The sequence below is a fragment of the Aplidium turbinatum genome, chromosome 18, assembly GCF_918807975.1.
Source record: "Aplidium turbinatum chromosome 18, kaAplTurb1.1, whole genome shotgun sequence".
Classification (NCBI taxonomy): domain Eukaryota; kingdom Metazoa; phylum Chordata; class Ascidiacea; order Aplousobranchia; family Polyclinidae; genus Aplidium; species Aplidium turbinatum.
Window position 1 is genome coordinate 3,202,513 of NC_137489.1, and position 26,130 is coordinate 3,228,642.

Genomic DNA, 26,130 nt, shown 5'->3' on the forward strand with positions numbered 1-26,130 from the left:
AAAAAGATGAAAAACCAACTCATTGCTTTTTTGGAGGGAACACCGTTCATGAGTTACGATAGAAACGTTTTTTTCGGTGATTTCTACCAGGGATCTCTGAAGTATCTCTGGTATTTTGAGGTCCCTGATTTCTACAAGCGTTTGTTTCATGGTGCTTATAGTTTCTTTCTCCCTGTTATTGGGGCCTATTTTTCGCTGATATGTTAGCAGCATAGCAGGTCACTGTTGTTGCCTGTATTGCGATGTGTCAAACATTTCTTTGGTTACTGAAACAACCCTTTGACGCACATAAGGAATTGGATACAAATTTTCAGTGAACTATTGTATTGTCTGTATTGTCTCGGACCATTGACATGTCTGAAGAAATCAGTACAGAGTTTCCAACTACTAGTTTTAAATTAAAGTTTGATGTATAGAGTGGCAAGTGTAGATGTATGATGTAGATGTAAACAGATGTAAACAAGTGGCCTCGTTTATTAGACATTGTTAAAGGAGCTTGGCCTGGCAGTAGCGTTGTTCGACTAATTTTGTTGCTGCAGTATTCTAAGATATATAGTAACAACATGTAACGCTGGATACTGGGTACGAAATGCGTTCATTTCTAGCATAAAAGTCAACCTACCTAAAATTTTATTAGTGCGGCCCGCCACAGCTCTCCTTAGTGCCAAAGTGGCCCGCATGCAAAAAAAGGTTGGTGACCCCTGATGTAATGTATTGAGTTTACATTCCAACTTGAGTAGCCTACGTTGGTGTGCACGACAATCAGTGGCGTATTTAGAAAGTTTGTTAGGGGGGGGCCAAGACATTGTGTCAGTCAGCCGCATAGCGGCTGACTCAGCGGCTGGAGGCCAATAGGGGTAGTCTCAACGGTAGTACATGGAAGACTCAAATTTGGTGAAAATGGTTGTTAACTGTTTCAAATTTTTTCTACTTGGGTAAAAATTAGACTTGTTTGATCTTTTAAATAGGGGGAGTAGGCTATACCAAAATGTCATATGATGCGTCAGAATGGGGGGAGAGGGTTAGTTGAAGCCGTCAGATAGGAGGGAAGGGGGTCCAAAATCAAGAGCGAATCCGTAGAAGTAAGTTACTGTTCCAATCAATGAACCAACAAAAGATATCAAACACTTCAGAACATAAACAATAAGTTAGTCCTTCCGACCTCGAATAGCCTACCTTTTGAACATTCTCGGCGATTCGCAATGACAATTTACAGTTTAATGCGATGGCTGCGCTTGGCAAATATGTCAATGACTGCATCATACTCGAGTATAATATCCTTGTTTAAATACATCGGAGCTAGTAGACCATCCAAACGTGGCTCGGTATCATGGTCGTGCGGTAATAATTTTTCAGGTAGGCTACTTTAGTGAACGGAAACATCGCTCATTGGAGGCAGTTGTAACTGGAAGCGTAGCAAAGATTCGAAGTAATTTATAGATAATTGCCGAGTTATTCAACAGCTTGACACGCATCCACAAAAGTCGCATGTCTTTTATCCACAGAAACTGCAAGCCAATTCGCTTTTAGTAATTTAATAGTAGCTGCAAAGCAATTGCTTGGTTCAACATCCAGCATTTCATGGTAGGCATGGTAGAAGTCGAAAATCTCGTCGATCGGGCAGTCCTCATCTTCATGAATCAATGAAGGCAGATATATCATGTGCTGACTTTAAAAGCTAGCGAGCAGTGCTCATTGGATCTCTCGTGAATTTGTGCCATGCAATTGTCAAGAAAAGGAAGAAAAACTGTTTGTTTAAAATAGATCTCCGCGGTTTCAGCTGGAATGTTAGGTCAATGTTGTTGTCTAGGTGCTCTCCGCGGCATTCGGATTTCTTCGCCAAAAACTGAGCAAGTCTTGCCAAAAAGTTGGTGAAAAAGACTATTATCGCCCCTTAGGTCTTGTGACACAGTTGCGCAGGATGAATCACCCAAGCAATTATGTCTTGTGCTACAACTTTTTTTTGCAAAATTTATGATTTTTTTTACCTGATCATTAGGGGGAGGCCATCGCCCCTTATCCTCCCCCCTAAATACGCTACTGACGACAATAGTTGATTGATAGCAATTCGTCATATTCCAATTTTGTGTGTATCTATCAGTGCCTTGAAAGCAGTTAAACAACAGACATTGATTGAAAAACAAATGACTGGATTTGATAAGTGCATTCAGTAAAGGTAACGCGTTTTTAGATTTTTGGTCAAAAGTAAACACAATTGTGCTATCCATGATTATTCGTGTACAATGATCAGAGGTGGGCAGTAACTAGTTACAAAAGTAACTAGTTACTGTAACTAGTTACTTTTTGAGTAACTGTAACGGTATAACTTCGTTACTATTTTCCAAAAGTAACGAAACGCGGTAACTAGTTCCTATTTTAGCACTTTTTCAACAGTTACAGTTACAAGTTACTTTTGTATTGAAATTTCAGTTTTTAATTGCAGTTTATTTCTCTGCACGTGTTTGTGTCTTGCTTAGTGCGTGTTTTCTGCGTTTTGCGCAATAACACATTTTCTCGCAGATGTATCTGCGCAGCACTGCGCATGCGCGGTTGTACTTTTGTTTTGTGGTCTGGTGGAGAAGGGTTGCCATATTGGCGAATTTATCGCCAAAGTCCAGAAATCTGGCGATTTTTTAAGACGTTTAGCTTCATATTTATGATTTGGCTCTTTTTTGGCGATTTTTGATAACTGATTTGGGTAAATTAATTGTTTTTGGCGATTAATCAATATGTACCAAAGACAGGCAAGACACAACAATACAACAGGGTTGAGCATTATAATAATATATTTTACATATTTACAAATGAGTTTAACAGTCAAACGTTTTCGGTTTAACTTAAGCCCTCATCAGGAACCTGAAAATATTTATAAAAATACAGTAAATTTCAACTTCTTGAAGATAACTAACTAACTGACTATCAGCATCAAGAAACACGCAGCGATTAAAAGCAATTTGTTGATGCCTATAGTCAGTTAGTTAGTTACCTTCAAGAAGTTGAAATTTATTGCATTTAGTGTAACGCTTGCAATGCCTCTAAAAAGATTGTCTGACATTAAAACCAGCAACAGCATTGCTGTTTGCTTGCCGTTGGTGGACGTTCTTGTGGAATCAATGCAAACCAGATTTGGTCATTGGTTCGAGGGCAGCGACTTTCAGCTTGCGACTGCATTCCACTCACAATTTAGACTTACCTGTGTTTAATGCCTGTTCATTAAGCGACACTGCTGCATTGAAGACCAAAATAAAACAGAACATGCTTCAAGCAATTGAAGAAGCAAACTGCTCTGCTGAAGAGGGGAATAGCAGCGATACTGAAGTGGGTGGTGGTAGATAGAGCCACGGAGAACTTTTTGCACCACTTTACGCAAAAACCAAGAAAGCAATGCGCGTTGAATCTGTTACAGGAGTATTTGGAAGCGGACCCTGAGGACAAGTTAAGCGGATCCAGATTCACAATTGGACCGATGAAAAAACTGTCTTAAAAACATAACACTCCCATTCCGTCAAGTGCTGCATTGGAAAGATTGTTTTCATTGCAGCACTTGTTCATCACAAGACTTTACTCGTTCATCCCCAACGCCGACACACGCTCCATCGACCTGACACTCCCAAGACAGGCATGGGTGCGCCTCAACCGTCTCCGTACGGGCGTCGGGCTTTTCCGCTCAACCATGCACCAATGGGAAACGGCCTCTTCCTCCTCCTGTGAATGTGGCGCCGAGGAACAGACCGCAAACCACATCATTGATTGATTGATTGAATAAATCTTTATCCTCGGACTGGGAAAGCTTCTTGCAGAACTTAATCTTGGCAGTTTCGCATACTTGTAGACTAAAGGCTTTAAATCACTGACGCAGGCCCGGTCACCGAGATTGACAGAGTGAAGTTTTCGATTGTTGAAGTCTTGTTGCCGGGAAATTATTCCATCTATTAGATGCCGCTAAATGGAGAGCAGTCCTTAACGTGCGTTGCTCAAGCGCATGCCCTGAGAGTCGAACCAGTGCCGCTTGATCTTAAAGCTTCTTCGTTCCAGAAGTGACGCGCTAACCAATTGAACTATCGGGGCGGACATCATCAATGACTGTAACATTTTTAAGCCACCTAGTCCGGGAACATCGTAAATCTGGGGCGGTAAAAGGATAGACTCTCGGCCTCAGAGGCTCATACGACGACGACCATTGGGCAAGGACATTTTAAAGCCCAAAAAGGCAGGCCTGAGTGACGAGCACTTTGAAATGCTCGTATTTCTCAAAGGAAATAAACATAGCCTATAAGCCACTGAGTATTTTTTTTTAAATAAAACCTTGTTGATTTTGTACTTGTGCTGTTATGTTAGCATGGATGGATCTAACACAATGTATCAAACATTGCGGTTAAACTGGACTTGCATGCAGAGCTGGCCAGGTGCAGAATTTTATGTCCAAATTTGTGAGTAACTGAAAGTAACTAGTAGGCTAACTGTAACTAGTAACGGTAACTAGTTACTTTTTAAAATCGGTAACTGTAACGGTAACTCAGTTACTATTTTGGCCAAGTAACTGTAACTCAGTTACTTTTGAAAGTAACTTTGCCCACCTATGGCAATGATGAAGCTGTTTTCTCAAAAAACCGCTTGAATGGACATGCGATTACAAAAATGTTCACTCCATGCTTTAGTTAATCTGAAGATGCACTTTTGCGTGCCCTGCGATACGTCGGGAATCAAATAAAAATGTATTTTAGTTACTGCACTTTGGTCGTAGAGCCTAAGGCTTGAGTTCCTGCTTTGGGTTTGTCACTCCTTGCTGATACTGTTCAAGTTGGTTCTTAATGAAACCAAACAATAAAAACCAACTAACAACTACAAAATATTTCTGCTACCCGAAGCATTAACTAGCTGAATTACGCAAAACAAACGCAAGACTGGCAGACTTTTTCGATTTCTTATGCAATGCTTGGGCTCTGTGCAGTGGTGCAACCCACTAACGAAACCACTGGGCTGCGTTGTATCGTTTGTATCGGCACATCATTCGGAAGCATTTAAGCAGCTTCAGACTAGAAGAAAATTGAATACATTTATTTGGAATAGGAGGTCAATAAATTTTGTAAAATCATAATTCTGAGCTCTATAAATTCTGACGGTGCGTTTTCATTGGCATAAAACTTGGTACTTCAGTACAAGTTACTTCGACAGTTTGTAAATTAGCTATGCAGGCTATACGCAAGTCCACAGCCACACTGAAGTAGATCGCTCACCATCCAATCATCAATGACGCCAAATTAAAAAATACCAAAATTATGAAAGTAACTAAGGGGCTGTTAGAACACCAAACGGGGAAATACCTGAAAAGTCATCATTAGTTAGCGACAAACGTCAGAGCTATATTGGAGCGAAGAACAAAAATACTGAAACCTGCATGATATATAAAAACCTTTAACAACTCGACAATCACTACGAAAGCAAAGCAGGCTATATACTGATGTATTAGTCAATATAATAATTTTTGAGCAAACCGATATGAATGTTGACTAAAACGTGGCACCAGTTCATTTTAAAATAAAATTAGCCAAAACCTTACTCTGAAGTGGCTTTTTATGGAAAAACGATTTTCAAAACACAGCAGCGCAATCTGTGGCAAAGCAACCAATTAAATATCACAGTCATTCAATCTCCTAGCGATCGGAAAACATTCTAAGATTTCTGCAACAGTGACGAAACAATTCAATGAGCAGATGAGAAAGCAATAAATGCATAATTTAGTTATCGAGAGATTACGTATACAAAGATAGGAATAGGAGAGGATTTACAAAATAACCATTTATTAACATTCATACTCCGTTGTCTGATGTAATAAATAGGTTTGTTCGTCAACTGGGCAATAGAAATAATCAAGTATACCTCACTTTCTCTCCTAGTGCCTTAACAGAAAGTCATTCAATAATGCACATACTGTAGTTAGTTAAACCACGAGACTAAAGATGTGAAGTTAGTTGACGGGAATCCAAGGCTAAGTCTACCTTCAAACGTGTCCATGGTCGTCGAACCGGTAACAAAACAATAAAATGTTCGTTGCAAGCCACCAAGATAGAAAGAAATAATTTCGATAAATTGTCTGCTCTTGACAAGCATTTGTGTTCGAACAAAATTTTGTGGAATTCTACTGATTGCTATTAAGCTCGTAGTTAAATTAATTAAACGTTATATCAACGCAACAGAAACGTCATCCTTCCAATATCGTGTAAATATCATCAAATGACGTCACCACCGCGTCAACAAACGCGTCCACATCTCGGCTTTCGTAGCTAGTGACGTTGCAACCGATCGTGTCGTCACGGACTCCATAACCCACGCCAAAACCATCGGGGACTACAGGGGCAAAGCCCCCTAGGTCGGCCGCATGGCTAGCCAAAGTGGACGTGGACAAGATGATGTGGTTCATTGTGACGTAAGAAGGGTCGAGGAAGATGGGAGGGGTCTGGGCACACAAAATCTTCTCGGCGGTGTGACGTAGCCCGAACATGTGACGATCGAATCCTTGACCTTCGAAACGAAAGCAATCGTTTCATTGCAATGCGAAGAATTATTGTTCAAAAGAAAAATCTTCCCCTTTAAGTCAAAGAATTGAGGTTCATGTGCTTCAAATACAATATTCAAATACTGTATCCTAAAAGTTAAGCTTTAAAATCACAAAAGATATTAAAACTGAACACAAAGTTTCTACAACGATGCAAAAACGTTGAATAAATGTAAAAACTTTCAGAACAAACTGATTCCCACATATGAGCCACTACAGGGAGCAATGGAACGACGCAATATTGAATCTGAACGTACCCATGGCTGCTTCCTTGGTTAATTGACCATGGCGGTCACAGCTCTTCCGAATAAGATCCTCACAATGTTTACGATACTCCGCATCATCTTTTAATCGGTTATTGGCTCCCAAGGCTCTTCCTGAGGACACAGATCCTTGAATTAAAATACTCAAAATGCAAATAAAATTGAATTTAACAAAACACGACTCCTTACCCAGACATTACAACCCAAAATCTGTCAATGTAAAAATGACTGATTTTGCTGTCTGGGAAAAAGACCGAATTGCTTTTCATTTGTCATGAACAAATTCTCGTTCATTTTCTTTCAGACTGGGTCATTTTCTGTCTGACTGCCATTCGCCATGCAACACAACCTTAGGCTGGCTGGCACAAACAACCAAATCTGAGGAAACAGCACGCAAAAGTTACATATACTGTACGTTGAAGTATGTCGTAGTAACGTTGCTGTAAGTGTAATACTAATATGCTGACTCAACAAACTAGAAGTAGATTGTGAAGATCGCCTTGGACAACCCACAGTCCTGTTGGTTGCAAAGTTCAATTTGCAACACGCGAGACAAAATTGACCATCCAACTGCAATTCGTTACAATGACAAAGATACAACGTTTAGCGACATTAAGTCAATATGCCTAATAAGAAAATAATCTGCTTGGCAAACTACTCCCAACAAATGTTTGAAATAATCTTTTACTCAAAACAATCGCCAACAAACCGCAGCATGGCTGCTGAGAACTGCATTCCAGCCGCATGTTGTCATTGCGTTCAAACAGACAACGTTGCAAGCTGTGGTCGCAATAATGTTGGTAAAGAAATGAAGCCAAGTGATAAAACGTTTGATAAACTATCAGAAACATAAATGAGGTCTTTGGTTTGCTTCTTATTTCTTCACGCAACTTTGCAATTTGCTAACTTTAACAACGCAGAAAATATGACGGGGCTGGTAGGTTTCAAGCCGCCCGGGTTTTTATATGACGATGCAGAAAAGGGCGTGTAACATTGAAATTTAAATCCTTAACAACTCAATCGATGTCATTTACGCTAGCTAAAGAAATGAAAATTTCATAATTGCAGCTGACACTTGGACATTTAAAGTAATCAAGACCGTCAGACTCAGATGAACATAATTCAAAAGTGGTTGAAATTTACATTGTAGGTATAACTCAATTATTCGCCTATTGTAAAAGGTTTACGGAAGTGTATTACCGTAAGTTAGGCACATAACACTTCAACTGAACCATCAACGGAATGGATGTCACAAAGTATCTTGAACGAATCAACTATAAAGGTCCAATCAACACGGACCCAACAACATTGCGTGACTTGTGTGACTGCCACACCAAAACTGTACCATTCGAAGTGCTGGATATGTTTGGGGGGAAACGAAAAGTTTTGGATCTTGACAAGATTTACAACGACATTGTGACAAACAAAAGAGGAGGGTTTTGCTACGAAAACAATGGACTGTTCAGTTGGCTGCTGGAGGAATTGGGATTTCAAGTAGAAATTCTACAAGCACAAGCTTATATCAAAACAAGAGAAATGTTTGAACAAGAATTTGACCACATGACATTAATGGTGAGTATACAATAATGCGACTTTTACATCGGGAATGGTCAATTGGTTACTGACCAGTAGCAACCAACACTCATTCAAATATATGTCATCATTTAGGTAACTTGTGGCAACGGCGAGCAGTGGCTGACGGATATTGGCTGGGGAGGCACTAGCTTCGTTTTACCTTTGAAATTTGAAGAAATGATCGAGCAGACTCAGAGGAATGGCGTTTACAGATTGAGAAGGATGGACCAGGAGAAGCAAACATATCTCGTCGAAAAAGTTGTCAAACAAGTTTTAAAAGGTAAAACTTTTAAATGTTTAAACCATTGTTTGTGCACTTTTAGCAACAAAGCACGTGAGATGAAATTGAAGTTGACAAAATATTAGCAACTCCTGCTCCAAAGGAAATGACTCGGAGGGCAGTTCCAGCCCTGGTTACCAAGCCTTGATATCTTACTCAACTTAGTAGACTAACCGAACTTACATAAATTTTTGTTTAATCTATTACGGTACAAAATAGATTTCTTGGTGAAAGATATCTCAGAATTGCATTAATGTAAAATTAGAGGTAATTGATAGAAAATCGGTTGTTGCATGTTTTTTACAGATAACAAAAAGGAAAAGGACAAAAATCCACCACAGATTTGGGAAGCCATGTACCGGTTTCACATAACACCAAAGAAACTAAGCAACTTTGTGAGAATGTGTGAACACCAGCAAGACAGCGAATCAAGCTTTCTTAAGCACAACACCGTAGCTTGCATACAGAATGAATCAGGAATGACTTTCGCATGGGGTTATGAGGTCAAAAAGCGAATATATATTGATCCATACACGGAGGAACAAACGACGTTGCATAGAACTGAGAATGTTGAAGAACTGAAAGAAGTTTTGAAAAACGAAATGGGATTAAACATTAACTTTGATCTCTTGGTTCAACCTAGAAACCACAAGTGATAATAATGAACAATGTGACGTCATTGACGGTGTGAATTTAGTAAAAGTGCTTACATGGTTTGTTTTTGTCTTCTGTCAATTGTAAACGCAAGTAGTGCTATCCATGATTATGCGTGTTCAATGATGAGGCTGCTTTCCCAAACGACAGCTCAAACAGGACATAAATTATAAACAAATCACTCAATGCCTTATTTACTGTGAAGAAGCCCATCTATCAATAAAAAGAAATTTGTCTTCCATATCACCAACAGCCTAGAAATTTGTCTTCCATATCACCAACAGCCTAGAAATTTGTCTTCCATATCACCAACAGCCTAGAAATTTGTCTTCCATATCACCAACAGCCTAACAAACTTTCTTGGGTTGTTTGATTCATTTACTTTGGAGACCGCCAGCTGGCTATGTAATCGTGGGATCACTTGATATATTTTAATAACCAAAGAAGCTGCAAAAAACAACCATACTTCTTATTGTACGTTAAAATACAGTAATGCAGCATTTTTGGCTGAATGTCCTGGTTAAACAGAAAAATAGTAATTTTACTGATACCGTGCTGTGCAGGCAATTGCCATGTATAATTTCGTATTTATGAGAATTCAAAAAACGCACAACCTATTCGTTTTGCGATCATGTGACGTCACAATTCAGCCATCAGCTGCAAGTGACCCTTCCATTCACTGTGTACAAAGTCAATATACACAAGAGCACAAAAGGTTGGTTGAAACTCGACTCCTATCGTCCTATCCAATGTTTGAAGTAAGCTTTAATTTAAACAGTTACGCCGACAAGCTGCAACAGTCTGTAACTGCACAAGGGGCCACATATGGTCATAAAATTAAACAGAGGACGTTGCAAACTGCAGCCACAATGATGTTAGCTGAGAAATTAGGTCAAGTCAAAGTGACAAAAACTTGAAAGGTTAGAAACAAAAAGAAGGCTGTTGAGTGAAAATTCTGTGAAGTGCGGTTCCGTTGGTTCTTCATTATAATCAGTTTTTACTATTCATAAGTTTACTGATGAAGAAAACGACAAAGAAAACCACATGCCGTATTGTAACCATGTAATATTGCAAAATTAGCGTAAAACTTTTACAGGCGGACTGATGTTCTACCCGTTAGTCAGGCAAAAAATGAAATACAACGCTTGAATAGACTTTTCGCAATAGATGAGCTGATACCATGATGCATCAGATGCTAAAGGGTTCAATGTGCTACAAAGTAAGCGCTATATATAATACTAAATAATTCGCCACGCTTGTAGAAAACTTCTTCGGAATATGTCACCATCATCGTCCACTAATTAAAAGGCATCCAGACAGCAATAGCAGTGCGTCCATACGTACCTGTCCGTAATCAGATTTGGCGTGTTATACTTTTGCAATCTACTGTCCTGTTCTAGCTTTTGAAGAAAGGTTTTCGCATATCAACCCTAACGTCAAAGTTTAGTTTCCCAGGAACACTTGAGATTCTTTGTTGGCTTCTGCAGTGACCTTCGTCAAGCTGCAACCTTTGTCTTCTGATGGTAACAGAGAGAGAGATGGCAGGTCATACTCGGTTTTTCATAAGTGATGTGTGGCTTCCAGCTAACGCTGAGTGCTTTCCTAACTCTGATAGAGCAGCCATTGAGACAGTCTTCCATATTCTTTGTTAGGGTCTGAAATATCAGCTCTGTAGGTCAAGACGCTTTCAGTGTTGCTCTAAAGCAGTGGTTCTCAACCGCCGGTCCGCGGACCGGTGCCGGTCGAAGATCTTACTTTCTGCAGAGCTTACTTTAATGTGAAGTCATTAGCATATTGTAAAATTGTGATTGCACTGTGAAATATACACAGCTGTAAAACTGACATATCTCCACGTAAAATTGTTTGATAATAAAGGTGAACTTTTAGATGACCAAATTCTGTGCCGTTGATAATGTTTTTGTGACAAATTGCGCGTAGTTTTCAAAAAGTTTTGAAACACAGAAATACATAACCAAATGGGGAGTTTTGTCATTGATTTTGAAAAATTTTAAACTCGTTGGAGACGAAAATTTGGAATTAGATAAATTTGAAGTTCCGGGATAGTTAGGCCTGCAATGGAAATTTGCCAAAACCGGAGTTTGAGAAAGCAAAGATCTTGTTTTTCAAAGACTATGCGGAAAATTGCGCTTCGGAATAGAATGAAAACAAGCCGATTTGCTGTGGAAAATGCTGGTAAACTGGAGTGGTGAAAGAAGTAAAAAGAGGTGCTGAGCATTGTGAGTCAACACTTGGAAGAGTTGGCTAACAATTTTGACGATCATTTTGCGTAACATGAAGATCCTCGACATGGAAACTTTTGGATAAACAATCCATGCATCGATGATGTCAACCCATGCGACCTTAGTCTTCATGAAAAAGAAAGTCTGATTGAATTACAATATGTTGTGCTTCTACTTTGCAGTCAAGATTTGAAAAACATCATTGTAACACTTTTGGACATCTCTTGCAAACGAATTCGTGCCATCGAATTGATGGTAATTGTTTCAACTACGACAAATCTTTTTCATCTCTAGCTTTAATAACAAAGCAAAGAAATCGCCTGGATGCCGAAACAGAGCTACGTGTTTTAGAAACTTCTTTGATATCTCGTCTTCCTCACATAGGCTACTGGCAGCGTAACAATAGGAAATTTTCCACTAACATTGATTTTGTATGCAAATGGATTGACATTTTTCTGTTTGCGTTGATTTGATTGCCGTTTTATTCCAATTTTTGTCCTGAATACAAATCATATGCTAAAACCTTGCATTATGGTGCGCAACGACAACTTTGGTTAACTAAACGTTACAAATATTCATTCTATTCACTACGATCTTTGGTTGCCGGTCCGCAAACATTTTTTTTAATTTTGCCGGTCCCCCACTGTTAAAAGGTTGAGAACCACTGCTCTAAAGGGTACCCGGTCAATTGGTCAACAGACAATTGGTCGACAGAACGTTTGGTCGACAGACATTTGGTTGACAAGACATTTGGTCGACAGACGACAGGACATTTGGTCGACAGACATTTGGTCGACAAGACGTTTGGTCGACAGACATTTGGTCGACAGGACATTTGGTCGACAAGACATTTGGTCGACAGAACGATTCATTTTAGGGTTAGGGTTAACTAGGGTTAACTAACCCTAACCTAACCTTAACTCTAACCCAAATGTCCTGTCGACCAAATGTCTTGTGGACCAAATGTCTTGTCGACCAAATGTCTGTCGACCAAATGTCTTGTCAACCAAATGTCTGTCGACCAAACGTCCTGTCGACCAAATGACTGTCGACCAAATGTCTGTCGACCAATCGAGTGTACACCGCTCTAAAGAATTGTATTCCAGGTGTCTTGATAAATTGGATTTCCATATCGACTCCACATATTAACTTCTAAGCAAGCCTTCACTTTTCGGACATTTGATATCGTTTGATGCGGAGTCGATAAGGGAATCTAAGTATTTTCAACTCTGACTTTTTATGTCAATTCATTCTACATTTTGGAAGGTGCAATACTGCAATACATGTACTGCTTGTAGAACTTCGGCAAATAACATCTTGGATAATACGTAACTTGACAAAATGGATGTCACAAAGTATCTTGAACGGATCAACTACAAAGGTCCAATCAATACGAATCCATCAACATTATGTGACTTGTGTGACTGCCACACCAAAACTGTGCCATTCGAAGTGCTAGATATGTTTGGAGGGAAACGAAAAGTATCGGATCTCGACAAGATTTACAACAACATTGTGACAAACAAAAGAGGAGGGTTTTGTTACGAAAACAATGGACTGTTCAGTTGGCTGCTGGAGGAATTGGGATTTCAAGTAGAAATTCTACAAGCACAATCTTACGACAAAACAACACAAATGTTTGGGCCAGATTTTGATCACATGTCCTTGCTGGTAAGTATGCATTGCAACGGTATGATATAGGTATTCGTAATCGGTAGGTCTCTGCAGCGGGTGAGGTTTATTGACCAATCAGAAGGCAAGATTGAATTCGGCTGAGAAAATTAAAGGGTAAAAGTTTAAGAGATCCAATTTCTCACAACTCATAAAATTATTTGTCAAAATCTAACTTGGGAAGAATCTGAAGGCAAATTTTGAAAAAAAACTGCAACAAAAGTTTAGTTAACAAGATTTGCGTACACATTTTCGAATGCTAACTTATAAGGTACCTAGGCTACTTGTCAGATTGAGCAAAGTGTGTTGCTGGCATGCTTGTGGCAGGGATTCATAGTATAGGGATCGCCAGCTCGGCCGGAAATCCGACAATCGGAGTGTAAAAGTGTTGCCAGATATTTTTTATAATTTTAGAAAAAACATTATTTTGGCATTTTTAAAGAGTAGTCGTCGCCCAAAGCTTGTCCGTTTAAAACTAACCTGAAGTTTAAAGTTGCACAAGATTTAGTTAAAGTAGTTTGTAGTTGTGTTACTTTGCAATAAGAATGTGCTGAATTTATGTACAAACTTAAATAAAACTTGCAGGTTTAAAAAAAATTATACTAACCAGTTAAGAACAAAACAAATTGAGAAACTTAAAAATTAAAATACATCTCAGGAATAAAGAGCTTCATGTTTTAAGTGTTGAAGCCGGTAATTATTTTTCAAGTAATATGTTTTATGTACAAGAGAGGTTAAATTTGCCAAAAATATGATAGTTTGATAAGTGAACAATAAAATTGCTTTAGATTAGTTTTAAAATATTTATTTACGGGCAAGTTTTGGGCAACTACTACTTTAAAAATGCCAAAATAATGTTTTTTTCTAAAAATATAAAAAATATCTGGCAATACTTTTACACTCCGATTGTCGGATATCCAGCCGAGTTGGCGATCCCTATAGTATGAATCCCTGGCTTGTGGAAATATCTCATCATAATAATCATAGGCTAATGTTGCTAGTAGTGAGAAACCTAATTTACTAAACATTTTCCTGACAAAATTTCTTTCAACAGCGTTAAATCTTGCCTTCTGATTGATCAAAACACCCCACCTGCTGCAGCGACCCGCAGACTACACATACGCCAACGATATGCAGTATGTGTATGAATGGCATCATAGAGTGGATATGTGTAAAGATGGCATGCACCAGTATGATATGGTGCTGGTTTATAAGTAACAATGCAGCTCAGCTTTGAGAGCAGTCAGCAACACTCATTCAAATGTATGTCGTCATTTAGGTAACTTGTGGCAACGGCGAGCAATGGCTGACAGATATTGGTTGGGGAGGCACAGGCTTTATTTTACCCTTGAAATTTAAAGAAATGATCGAGCAGACTCAGAGGAATGGTGTTTACAGATTGAGAAGGGTGGACCAGGAGAAAGACACATACCTCCTCGAAAAAGTTGTGAAACAAGTTTTAAAGGGTAAAATTTTGACACCTTTCAATAGCAGTAATGTTTGATTGTTTCCAATGCTTCTAAGCAACTGAACATTACAGCAGATTAAAGCGGATGGAACAAGACACATGATTTGTAGAAAAACGTACAAAAATAGTGCTAAAAGATAAAACTTTCTGATTTTATCGAACCATCAACTGCACATACTTCCCGCAATTAACTGTGCTAGTATGGAATCAAGTGCTGCAACCAATTTAATAAACTATTGTAGTTTTTTTTTTAAATTCATTGCTGCAAAACGATTTTGCCGAGCAAATTATTTAGCCAGCGCATTTATTATGTTTGTTCCCTTTTACAGAAAACGAAAAGAAAACAGACCAAGTTCCACCACAGATTTGGGAGATTGTATATAAGTTCGACACAACACCAAGGAAGACAAGTGATTTCGAAACCATGTATGGATACCAGCAAGATAGCGAGTCCAGCTTTCTTAAATACAACACAATAGCTTCTATACAGAATGAATCAGGAATGATTAGTACGTGGGGTCATGTGGTCAAAAAACGAATATATATTGATCCATACACGGAGATCCAGATGACACATACTACTCAAAATGTTGAAGAACTGAAAAAAGTTTTCAAAGATGAAATGGGTATGAACATTGATTTTAATCTTCAAGTCGAAAGCAAGGATCTCCAGATGATTTGTGCATTGGCCAAGCTTTCAATTTGAGGCAAATGAATGGCTCGAGCAATAAACTTTCTGTCTCCGACCATTGAACTCTAATGACTAATAAACTCCTCATTCAAGCTTAATTTAATTTTTGTTTTACCAAACTCGTAAGCCTATAAATTCCTTCTGTGACAAACCAACTAACGAGATTTCGATCGTGCATCTTTCCAAGCTCCTTTGTATTTTGTGCGCACTCGAATTGCGTCAACAGCGATTTACATGTTATGGATGCGTCAAATGTGGTGCATGCTTTTTGAAACGTGTTTTCATGCTAATTGTAAATAGGGTAGATCTTGCCATTAATGTGACTTCGATTATCACCAGCTGAATATTTTAGTTGAAATAAATAATTGGTTGCTCTGATCACCATGAGAGCTTCCTGCGCCCGACCATTGGCTTTTTAAATTTCACTTAATCCCCTACCTACAGCATAAGACATTTATTTCCAAAAGGGCCAAAGCTAAAGCACTAAAGTGTCTCCTACTAGAGCAGGGCTACTCAACTAATGTTAGCAAAGGTCCATTTTGACAAGTTGAATATTTTTGCGGTCCGGTGAATATTTCATATGCAACCACGAAAATTAAACCAACCAGTAGCCTACGAGCACCGAAACACTTTTCAGGTAGTATGTAACACGACTTGGATTTTTGTCTGACACAAACAAAGAAATGAAAAAGGAAAAATGTATTGTGTTTCTTTGTTAGTGTAGCTGTGTGGATCGCACATCAGAGAAGACGGCAAAACGTTGGGGATCTGGGGGTGAAGTCCCCAGCTTCTTGGATAATCACAAAAATTGCTTTTCCCTAATGGAAATCTGTTTAAAGAGGCCCTAAAATGCGGAATGGCCCGTTTCGGTGAGTCCGATTCGGTGAGTCCGATCCCTTAACGGGGGATTTTTTCAATTTTTTTTTTAAATTGTCGGGTACCGTAGCCTAATTATCATTGCCGTTTTAGGGTTAGGGGTTAGAGGTTAGGAACTCACCGAATCGGACTAACCGAATCAGACTCACCGAATAATAGCAGACCCCTAAAATGTGGCGATGAGGTTATTCTTCCAGAAGCCTCGAGGTCCACCTTCAACACCCAGAAGGTCCGGATTCGGACCGCGGTCCGCCAGTTTAGCCCTGTACTAGAGCATCGAAAAGTATTTAATGTCGAATATTCCATCATCCAATGCTAAAGGAACATACAATAATTGAATATTTCCTATTTCGATGATTTGTGCTAAAGTTGCCTCAAAGGATTGTGATACTCCATTCTTTACAAACTGTATGTAAAGGACAAGTATAAAGTGGCACAAACATAATCCAAACGGCGGACAAAGCTGATCTAATTCCTATGTAAGTACATTGCAATGGCGTTGTTAAACTGCACGAGGTGAAATAATTCGACGATTAAAGAGTAGACAGACCTCCGCTAACTGAAGAAAAAACAACTTGGATGGGACAGCAAACCAGGGCGCAGTGTATGTTTCAATCATGATTAAGGTGAATGAAATTCAACGACCAAGAAGTGCTTTCGCTATGGCAGTACTTCCGCCAAAAACCAAGAACCCGGGTCAAAGGTCACAAGATATGGCAGCAATATTCTAACGCCATACCTCGCACGATGGCTTTCGCTGCGGTCCGAGCCTCTAGTGTGCACGATCGAATGGTCTCGGTTCTCCCATGCTTAAACGCGGATGTGCTGCACGATTCGTAGGTGGCGGAAGGGTGACCGTATAGCCGGTAGTGGCCGACCTGTGATAGAATAAAGTTCTAGCAATTTTAGTAGTTTAGGCTACCATGTATTTATGTTGATACAGTAGTTTCGTCTAATTCGTCACATTTTTGACGGTCCCGTCCGAGTCGTCACACAAACAGCAAATGATGATGTACCTATTGTTAAGTCCACTTTACCTGGATTGCTAATTGCATGACACCATCTGGTGATACTTTTTTCTCTTTTAAGTACTGCTTGTGCATGTTCGTGGTCTGGCCGGCGCATACTCGAAGACGACTAGTGGCCGCTTCATATCGTTCACGAGCATCGCTAGACGGCAATGTAATAAAAAAAATTTAGAACATAAAGCAGTGCAAAACGTAGGCCAATCGAACAAACAAAAATGATGTTCAAGTTAAATGTGTGACGAAGTCCAAATAACAAATGCTTAATTAAAATTCTGCACTTCACAACTAAGTTGATTCACGGACTTTCCTAGAAAGAGAAACCCCTCCCAAGACTAAGCTATTAGCGAAAAGAAACCGACAGAAGCTTTCTGTTTGGTGCGAATCACGCAGTGCTCACAAAACTGCTTGAGAATGTAAACCTGGTTTCAAAATTGCATGATACATTTCGTGATTTCTATAATGTTCACAACACATTGACTGCTTTTTATTAGCTGCACTGGCTATAGAAGTTTTGAAATGTGGTGCTACAGGAGGCTGTCACGTATCAGCTGGATGGAAAGAAAAACACATGAATTTGTTATCCAACAAATAAACAATAAATGGAGTCTGATTAACAATATTAACCTCAGAAAATTAAGATGTTTCGCACATATAGCAAAAAGCAACTAGTTGGAAAATTTAATGTTGACTGGGATGGTGCAAGGTAAATGAACAAAAGGACGACAAAAAATGAAATATTTTGACAATATCAAGCAAATTACAGGAATGGAAAGTAGGCCAGAAGTAGGCTGCTAGCAAAACAAAACAAAAAACAGCGCAAAATGGAGGGAGTTCATATGGGAGGCCACAGCTGATCAAACATGATTAATCTGTTGAAGAAGCTATAGAAATGTACTTTACCATCCAAACAATTACGAACGTTCTCCCAGCCAGCAAAAGTTGACGTTTTTAGATTGTTTCGACATTGCAAGAAGTTGAACAGATACTGAAACAGAAATGTTTGCTGGCTGGATAAGCTGGGAAGGTTTTGACAATTTCCTGGGTTTGTTAATGCCCCATACACCCAATTTTATAGCAAGTATCTTTTTGTCCCGGTGACGTAAGCGACAAAAAAAGTACAAGCTTGCTTTCATTTTAGTTCAAATTTAGATCTCAAAATTTAACCAGCAGAAAATTTACATTAAGCCACCTTATCGTCTGCTTGACACGATTACCAGGGTTGAATTCGAGACGTCTTAATGACGTGGCCTCTGTTCCAGAAATCGCTGAGTCATGGTTGATGGCTGGCTTTATTGTTGACTCATCGAAAATGTCGTTGAAAAACCTCATGACAGCAACACCTTTGCAAAAAAAATTCAGATAATAAAAGTTCGGAATGATGTAATCATCATATAGAAAGTTTGACTAAGCAAAGGTGGTACCATATTTGATTCCAACCAACGGGTAATAAGAAGATAAAGCTCTAATTATTCTCGGCTATCGGCACTAACAAGGATGGGTGGCCAGTTCCTTTCTTGTGGCCGCCTTTCCTTTAGCAACTACGTCCACCCTGGTAGAGGTGAGCGGCGTTTATCAACAACCAGCGTTAGTTGGGATCGAACCAGGATCGCATGATTGGAAAGCGAGCGCCTTATCTGCTACGCCATCCCACCACTTGACTAAGTAAAACCACCACATAGTTTTCCACTCGAAATTCGAGTAGGAGGCCCACATTTAACAATGAAGATATGCACAAACGTTTATGGAATAAGCAAAATGGTACCAAACGCGCACCAGACCCCTATATAGAAAACGTTTCACGTTGACATGAGACATCAAGCCCAATGTAGCATACACTTAATCTATCAGAGCACACTGCACAGCAAGGTTATTGTAAGCAAAATCACAATTTGAAAATTATAAGTGATTGTTATGTTGCCATATTGATTGCTAGATTTGTGCTGAATTGAAAAACTAATGCTAATACCATCACAAGATAAAACGTCTTGTAGGGGCGAAAGACTGTTGGCTTTGTCATTTTATTACAAGTACTTCACCATACGGTGCTATTTGCCAGATGCTTGTTGAAATGGTATTAGTTTAAACTAAAGTTTCCGATGGCAATCAAAGAAGCGTAAGGAAGACACTCCAACAGAGCTAATCGCCTTGCTTCGTATTGAAGCGCAGCTATTCAGGAAGATGACAGCAACCAATGGGAAAGCACAATCAATAAGGAGTTCACGTTCCAATCATGCAATCCTGATTCGACTCCCAGCTTAAACTGGCTGTTGAAAAACAACGCCCAGGGAGTAATAAATTGGGTAGGTGTAGTGGTTAAACTAAAGGAAAGGCGGCCGAGAGAAAGGAACTGGCAGCCCAACTCTCCTCAGTACCGAAGGCTTGGTATAACGAGAACATTATCTTCTCAGTCCTCGATGATTGGATCAAGTATGAGAACCAACTTTATCATTTTTATTTGCGAAGTACTCAACTCACCGTCTCCCCACGAATGCTCGAAGTTGAGAGCAGTTGTGCCATCGCCGGCAACAATCAGGGAAAAGCTTTTGTCGAACCAACGGGTCGCGCCATCGCCGTGAAGAAATGTGCTGACGAGGTCTTCAGGAGTGCTTGGTCTCTTCTTATCCTCGAGAACCAAGCAGAAGATCGCTGAATCCACAATTTCCAAAGTTTCCTTGTTTCCGCTCTCGATGAGGCGACTCCTTCAGTCGCGAAAATCAAGTTAAAATTGTTGATAAAGACTGGGGAGAGCTGCCAAACATACCAGGACGTTCAGACACAAAGCTGGAGCAATGCATGGAGCGCGTCCACTCTCAATGCTGAAAACATTATACAATATTCTCGACATAAAAAGGAACTTTCCAACACTGTTAATTAAATACAAAAATATACTTGACTTGACTCTGATTAACACGAAGCGAACGTAAAACGGCATCACGTCACCGAATGTAAAACGGCATCACGTCACCGAACGTAAAACGGAATCACGTCATCGAACGTAAAACGGCATCACGTCACCGAACAAAAATAAACGCAAACAAACAAATCGCATTAGTTCACTTCGGCCAAACTCTAATTAACCAGTAAAGTTTAAACAGTTTGATAAAAAGTATATTTCGGGCGCACGTATCTGCCCCCATACCTGGCCTCAGACCATGTGTCTCGATCTGTAGAAGTCAAGAAAGCGACAGGATGCTCGGGCGGGGGCCGCGTATCGGATAAGATTTCATTGATACCAGCTTTGACCACCTTTGGATCCGCTACATTTCCATTCTCGTCCAAGCCATCCACGGTGTAGAAATGGCCGTTCCGCAACACAAGGATATGTCTGTTGCCAAAAAAAAAAAGTTTTTTCTTTTTTAAACTTTTTTTCCAATAATGTTCACGTTTAGGGCGTAAAGAACCTTCTTAGACAATTTTTGTCAAATGCAAAATTTTATGGAACACAAAAATATACTGAAACACTTTGCAAGTTTCATAGAATAACAAAAAGGTTCTTCAACCCTTTATTTGAGGAGCTTTATCACGAAGCAGTCATTTTCATGGGGAAATGACGCCAATATTTGTCAGCTCTGCTCGTTCATCAGAACTAATCATACACAAATTTTCTGCCACACATTTAAAACTGGAAAGAAAGAAACATCACACCACATAGTGCGTGAGCACTAACTTGGATTTAGGAAACACTTTCAGTTCATCTATCTCCGGGCAAGGTATCCTAGTTGAGTTGAAGAGATTGGCAAACTGACTCATGTCCAAAGGGAAAGCCCCGTTTAAATACATCGGAAGATATCGCAAATTGAAAGCGTTCGGAAGTAACCTATGCCAAACAAAATAACATTTTTTATAAAATGGAAACAATGGAAACAATGACAAAACAGAACATGCATTTCAGTCGCTGGAGAACTTCAATACAAAACAAGAGAAAACCATTTGAAGTAAACAAAGTAGCAATAAAAGCAAGAGTTGGCGGCACTTCGCCAGTCCATAGATCGGTACTCAGTGCGAGCGAAGAACAGGCCGGACAGAAAACATAAGAATAATGCCAAATAGCCACATTTTACTAAACTAATTCTATAATAGATTGAGTTTCGCTTTGAGCAGCATGATCGTTGTTTATTTCACAATTGTAGACACAAAGGATCTGTTTTAACCTGATGCTGAAAGTTCGCTGCGGTAATAGCGGTTTGTACTAGCTATCGGAACAGTTCCCTAGTCATGTGCTATAACGAATGGTGTTGAGTTCAGTGTGTCGTTGTTTTTTGATACGGTTTTTCAAAACTTATCACCTAGCGATCTTACGATCACTTCACCCAACACCGTAAACTCACCATGTCAACCTCTGATAGAAAGAGGACTTTGCCGTATCCTTCAAATAATAAACTTCTGGCGAAAGAACTTCGGCGTTCAACGCCTTTTGGAACTTCATCGCAGCGATAATGAAGTTTGTTGAACGGGTCGCCTGAAAGAACAATTGGTTGAAGAACATCTCAAAGAAATCATTCATGTTTGAGTGAGTTATAATATTTCAAACAGATGAGCTTTCACTCCCGTAAATACAACTTCTTCAGTATCTTATTTAAATAGAAAACAGTGATCAAATAATCCTAATTGACGGATCCTTATATATTTTATCATCATCCACGACACCAAGAAATCTGAAGAGAAGTTGAAAATCGCCATCTTTTGCTTTGCTGCATTGATAAATCGGTTGTAATTTAACGTCACGTAATCAACAATCAATAACATCAAGAGACTGATAAGAAACAGCTTCTGAATGGAGCAACAAACGCCTGAAACTCGATTTTCACAGCTAGTTGACAAAATCTTACAGGGTCATTCATGGCTTCATTGGGGTCACGTTTGAACGTGATAAAAGGATTGTAGTTCAATGGAAGAGGAGCCCTGCTTCTTAGGTACATGTCGAACCAAGGCTCAGTGATGTAACTCGTGTGGGAGTTCTTCCTATTCTCGGCCTCCATCGCTTCCTGGAGCCCTGTGGCGAACATGCAATGAGTGAGTTTACGTGCTTGTCCAACATCAACAGAAAAACATAGGCACAATAACGTTGAATGAGTGAAAATAAATTAGCTTAAACTTTTGCAGCGACGTATGTCGTATACCGAAGTTTATATGACGAAGTAACCGTGAAGTCGGTTTGACGTACCAAATAACCCAACAAATGAAAATAAAAGACGTCTCTGAAGGAAAACCTTCAAAAACGATACAGAGAAGTAAAACTAGCATAATTTGAAAACTGCCTAGTCAACAGCGTCAGAAACAGGACTTTACTTGCAAACACAAATGTCTACGATCATGTCCAGTCCCTAGCTGCTTACTTACAAGCACAATCTAACTTAATGTGCAATAAACGCCAGCTAATGACGTGTGTACGACATGTAAAATGTGCCCGACAATATGTAAAATTATAAGAAAGATACACGACTTGCCTGGGCCTTCTTGTTGCAAAAAGTCTTTGACCATTGCTTCAGTGTTTTCAATTGAAGACATGCTTACATCAGGGTGGCCCTCTAGTGCTCGCAAGGACCTCAAGTACCTTTCCATTGTGACGTCAAGCTTTGGGATAGGAAGCCTGCAACACGTCATATTATCAAATGAAATCAGTGGCCATGTTTTTGGCATTGCCTACACGCCTACAAAGGCATAATTTAAAATCATGAAAACATGAAGCTACAAGAGCTTGTAGCCTTTCCCATTGCGTTACCAGTGTGTACAATCCGCTTTGCAATATATGCTAATGCTATCTTCAAACGCTTTCGAGCAGTCATTCTCTCATTGTTAACAGGTTGCACATGATCGGCTTTGCAACCATTGCTAATGCGCAAAATAATTTCCCAGAAAGCATTATCCAAACTTATTTACCAAAGGGAATTACCGGTTTCTCATTTTCTTTGATCGATAGACGAATTAAACTATTGCCCCGGATTCACAGGAGCACTGCAGTTGTGTGGCGTGTCATGAGTAGATTTAGTTAAATCAAATTTTGAATGCAAACTTACCTTGGCAAACATTTTTGGAAGTGGTAGGTAGGTAGGATGCCTGTTTGGAGGTAGTCAGATTTTGTAGAATATCCTTTCTTGCTGCAAGTATTGGAGGGAAACTGTTGAAAACCAAATATTTTAGTCTAAGCAGTCAAGAAAACAGTCTTTGCCAGCATTAAGAAGTTAGCCCGTCATCCCATACCATAACAGAGACTAAATAGGATCAAAGTACAACAAAACATAGTGAACTTTTATTGATATGCAAACGTTATGTGGATCATGAGTTGGCACAAGACTTTAATGTTAAGTTCAAAACAAAAAACAAGCCCAATGTTTAAGCCGGTGTAGTAACAGTGAAAAAAAAGCAATTATTGGTCACATGTGAAGAATTGCAGTTAGAACAACATACAGCGTGATGGGCCAGCCAACTGTAAACATACCTATCAGCAAACTCAAATCGGGAAAAAACTCAATGGGAGCATCATTTGATAAGTAGTAATGCCACTTCACCACCTCACCTTCAGTCTTGCCAATGGGCGGGCGCAGGAAGCTCTCATGACGCTCAAAACAACCAATTATTTATTTCAGCTAAAATGTTCAGCTGATGATAATCGAAGTCACATTAATGGCAAGATCTACCCTATTCGCAATTGGCCTGAAAACACGTTTCAAAAACATTGCAAAACAAACGTTGCACGTTAGACCCAGACAGCATGATCTGTTATTTTTACATAAATTCAACGTCTGCAGATGTTAAATCAACGTAAAAATGACAAATTTTGGTGTCTGGTGAAGAGTACAAAGATTTCAAACGCTGTAGCAGATCCGTTTAATTCTGAGCCGAAAACAAAATTTCATCTAAACGGTCAAGCGTCAAGCTAACGGCACAGCAAGAGCCTAAACACATGTGATAGATTAACATGATAGTTTGGTTCATAGTTGGACTTAGGTTGTTCATAATAAATTACTGCATGTTCACTGTGATTAAAAAACATACTTTACACTTCCACAGCGTCACAAAGGATAATTCAAAGTAACATGATAAAATCTTGTGATTGCAATTTGCAAGGAGGTGAACGACAACAACTTGGTAGTATGATATATAATAATAATTCCTCACGCAGTCACGCGTGACGTGATGATCGTTTATGTCATTCAATAAAAAAATATTGATAACAGTTTTAGTGACACAACACTTACAGTATACACATTACGATACCATAACCCCATATATATACTGGAGCATATTGACATCATGAAATGGAAATTGATAACCTACATCAGGGGTCACCAACTGGCGGCCCGCGGGCCGCATGGGGCCCGCCACGCTGTTATGTGCGGCCCGCGGAATGTATCGTCACACAAGTATAACCAAAAATACTTTTCTTGAGGAGTTAAACAGCATGAAGGCAAAAAATACTTTCCGGGAAGCATATTTTTGCTTTGCATACAATTCCACCGACCGACCAATCAAATTGTAGTTCTAGGTAGAGGTCGTAGTTATTCCAATGCGATGTCCAGCCACACTGTCCCAATGGTTGATTAATACGTCTGTTTTCGAATTTTGAAAATGTCTGTGAGCATAGGGTTGCTTATTTTAAGTTTGTAAATGCCCTGTAAACACTAGTGTGCGTAATTTATCGATAAAGCTTTTGCCGACACAAACCTGGACTAACAACAGATAAATGCCGAACAGTCAAACACGCGCATTAAAATACAATGTATTTTTCTGTTCAATATAACATTTTGTGTGATAAGCATTGCCGGTTTAAGCAGCTTCACGCACGGAAGCCATGACATATTTTTTTGTTCAATACAACATTTTGTGTGAAAAGTATTGCCCTACCTGCCAAGCTGATACAATCTGCAGACTTTACTAGGAATAGCACCTAAATGAATAGGCACCACAGTGCTCCACACCTAAATGTCTAGACGCCACAGTGTGCGCACCTATTGGACCGGCGCCTAACTGTCTGCGCCTAACTGTCTGTGCCTAACTGTCTGCGCCTAAAAGACTTGATCTCCTTTTTTAGAGGGAACACTGTTCATGAGTTACGATAGAAACGTTTTTTGCTGATTTCCATAAGCGTTTGTTTTATGGTGCCTGGTTTCTTTCTCCCTGTTATTGGAGCCTATTTTTGCTGGTATGTTTGCAGGTGATATTGTCGCCTGAATTGTGATGTGTCAAACATTTCCATGTTTACTGAAACTGTTAATGGCAAGATATCTTTTGTGAAGCGAAGTGACAACACCACTCTTGCTTGGCGATAAATATTCTGATGAAACCAATCGCCTCGCTATAAATGCGCAAAACAAGTGACCTCAAAGTCAAAAGTGTTGTTAAAGGAGCTTGGCCTGGCAGTAGCGTTGTTGGGTTAATTTTGTTGCTGCAGTATTCTAATATAAATATTAACAACATATAACGCTGGATACTGGGTACAAAATGCGTTCTTTTCTAGCATGAGAGTCAACCTACATAAAACTTTATTAGTGCGGCCCGTCACAGCTCTCCTAATTTCCGAAGTGGCCCGCATGCAAAAAAGGTTGGTGACCCTTGACCATCATCATTCCTCAAAATAAAATTAACATTTAGTTTTTGAACACCAATCATCACAGCAGATAATATTGATATGTAAGAATCTTTGTCAAGGTAAGCACAAGAAATAAACAATATCCTATCTCGTATGCAATGCATCCCTTGCCAAATTACCAATGCACATTGGTCGATACTTTCATGAAGAACCGATGCATTGCTTTACATTAATTGCATCTTAGATCTTCCTTTTCCCTTGAGTAATCACTGTCTATCACTCCCTAGAGTCACTCCCT

The 26,130-nt window shown here is 39.4% G+C and overlaps 3 protein-coding genes across 3 annotated transcripts; 2 read left to right on the top strand and 1 right to left on the bottom strand.

Moving 5' to 3' along the window:
• Window positions 1-5,447: 5,447 nt before the first annotated feature.
• LOC145787822 (carnitine O-palmitoyltransferase 2, mitochondrial-like) lies at window positions 5,448-26,117 on the bottom strand. Its single transcript, XM_082599655.1, has 13 exons — window positions 23,820-26,117; window positions 23,320-23,420; window positions 22,750-22,892; window positions 22,132-22,295; window positions 21,631-21,761; window positions 20,970-21,119; window positions 20,442-20,627; window positions 19,778-20,001; window positions 18,492-18,642; window positions 17,312-17,444; window positions 17,014-17,152; window positions 6,814-6,933; window positions 5,448-6,522 (listed from the first exon to the last, which is right to left on the bottom strand). Exons 1-13 carry the CDS (start codon window positions 23,856-23,858, stop codon window positions 6,203-6,205), a joined length of 2,001 nt encoding a protein of 666 aa, XP_082455781.1. The 5' UTR covers window positions 23,859-26,117; the 3' UTR covers window positions 5,448-6,202.
• Window positions 7,976-9,330, top strand: LOC145787840 (arylamine N-acetyltransferase 2-like). The gene is made up of 3 exons (XM_082599676.1): window positions 7,976-8,391; window positions 8,488-8,674; window positions 8,981-9,330. Exons 1-3 carry the CDS (start codon window positions 8,062-8,064, stop codon window positions 9,328-9,330), a joined length of 867 nt encoding a protein of 288 aa, XP_082455802.1. The 5' UTR covers window positions 7,976-8,061.
• On the top strand, window positions 12,702-16,066 carry LOC145787823 (arylamine N-acetyltransferase 2-like). The gene is made up of 3 exons (XM_082599656.1): window positions 12,702-13,239; window positions 14,519-14,705; window positions 15,037-16,066. The coding sequence occupies exons 1-3, from the start codon at window positions 12,910-12,912 to the stop codon at window positions 15,411-15,413; spliced, it is 894 nt and encodes a 297-aa protein (XP_082455782.1). The 5' UTR covers window positions 12,702-12,909; the 3' UTR covers window positions 15,414-16,066.
• Window positions 26,118-26,130: the final 13 nt, after the last annotated feature.

Bases quoted from the DNA above. Each gene is read 5' to 3' on its own strand.
- LOC145787840 (XM_082599676.1), top strand. From the start codon at position 8,062: ATGGATGTCACAAAGTATCTTGAACGAATCAACTATAAAGGTCCAATC. The intron at 8,392-8,487 runs GTGAGTATACAA...GTCATCATTTAG, and splicing joins TTGACCACATGACATTAATG to GTAACTTGTGGCAACGGCGA. The intron at 8,675-8,980 runs GTAAAACTTTTA...TGTTTTTTACAG, and splicing joins TGTCAAACAAGTTTTAAAAG to ATAACAAAAAGGAAAAGGAC.
- LOC145787823 (XM_082599656.1), top strand. From the start codon at position 12,910: ATGGATGTCACAAAGTATCTTGAACGGATCAACTACAAAGGTCCAATC. The intron at 13,240-14,518 runs GTAAGTATGCAT...GTCGTCATTTAG, and splicing joins TTGATCACATGTCCTTGCTG to GTAACTTGTGGCAACGGCGA. The intron at 14,706-15,036 runs GTAAAATTTTGA...TCCCTTTTACAG, and splicing joins TGTGAAACAAGTTTTAAAGG to AAAACGAAAAGAAAACAGAC.
- LOC145787822 (XM_082599655.1), bottom strand. From the start codon at position 23,858: ATGAGAGCTTCCTGCGCCCGCCCATTGGCAAGACTGAAG. The intron at 21,762-22,131 runs GTAAGATTTTGT...TTGTTCTTTCAG, and splicing joins ATGAAGCCATGAATGACCCT to GCGACCCGTTCAACAAACTT. The intron at 21,120-21,630 runs GTGAGTTTACGG...TGTTTGGCATAG, and splicing joins TTCTATCAGAGGTTGACATG to GTTACTTCCGAACGCTTTCA.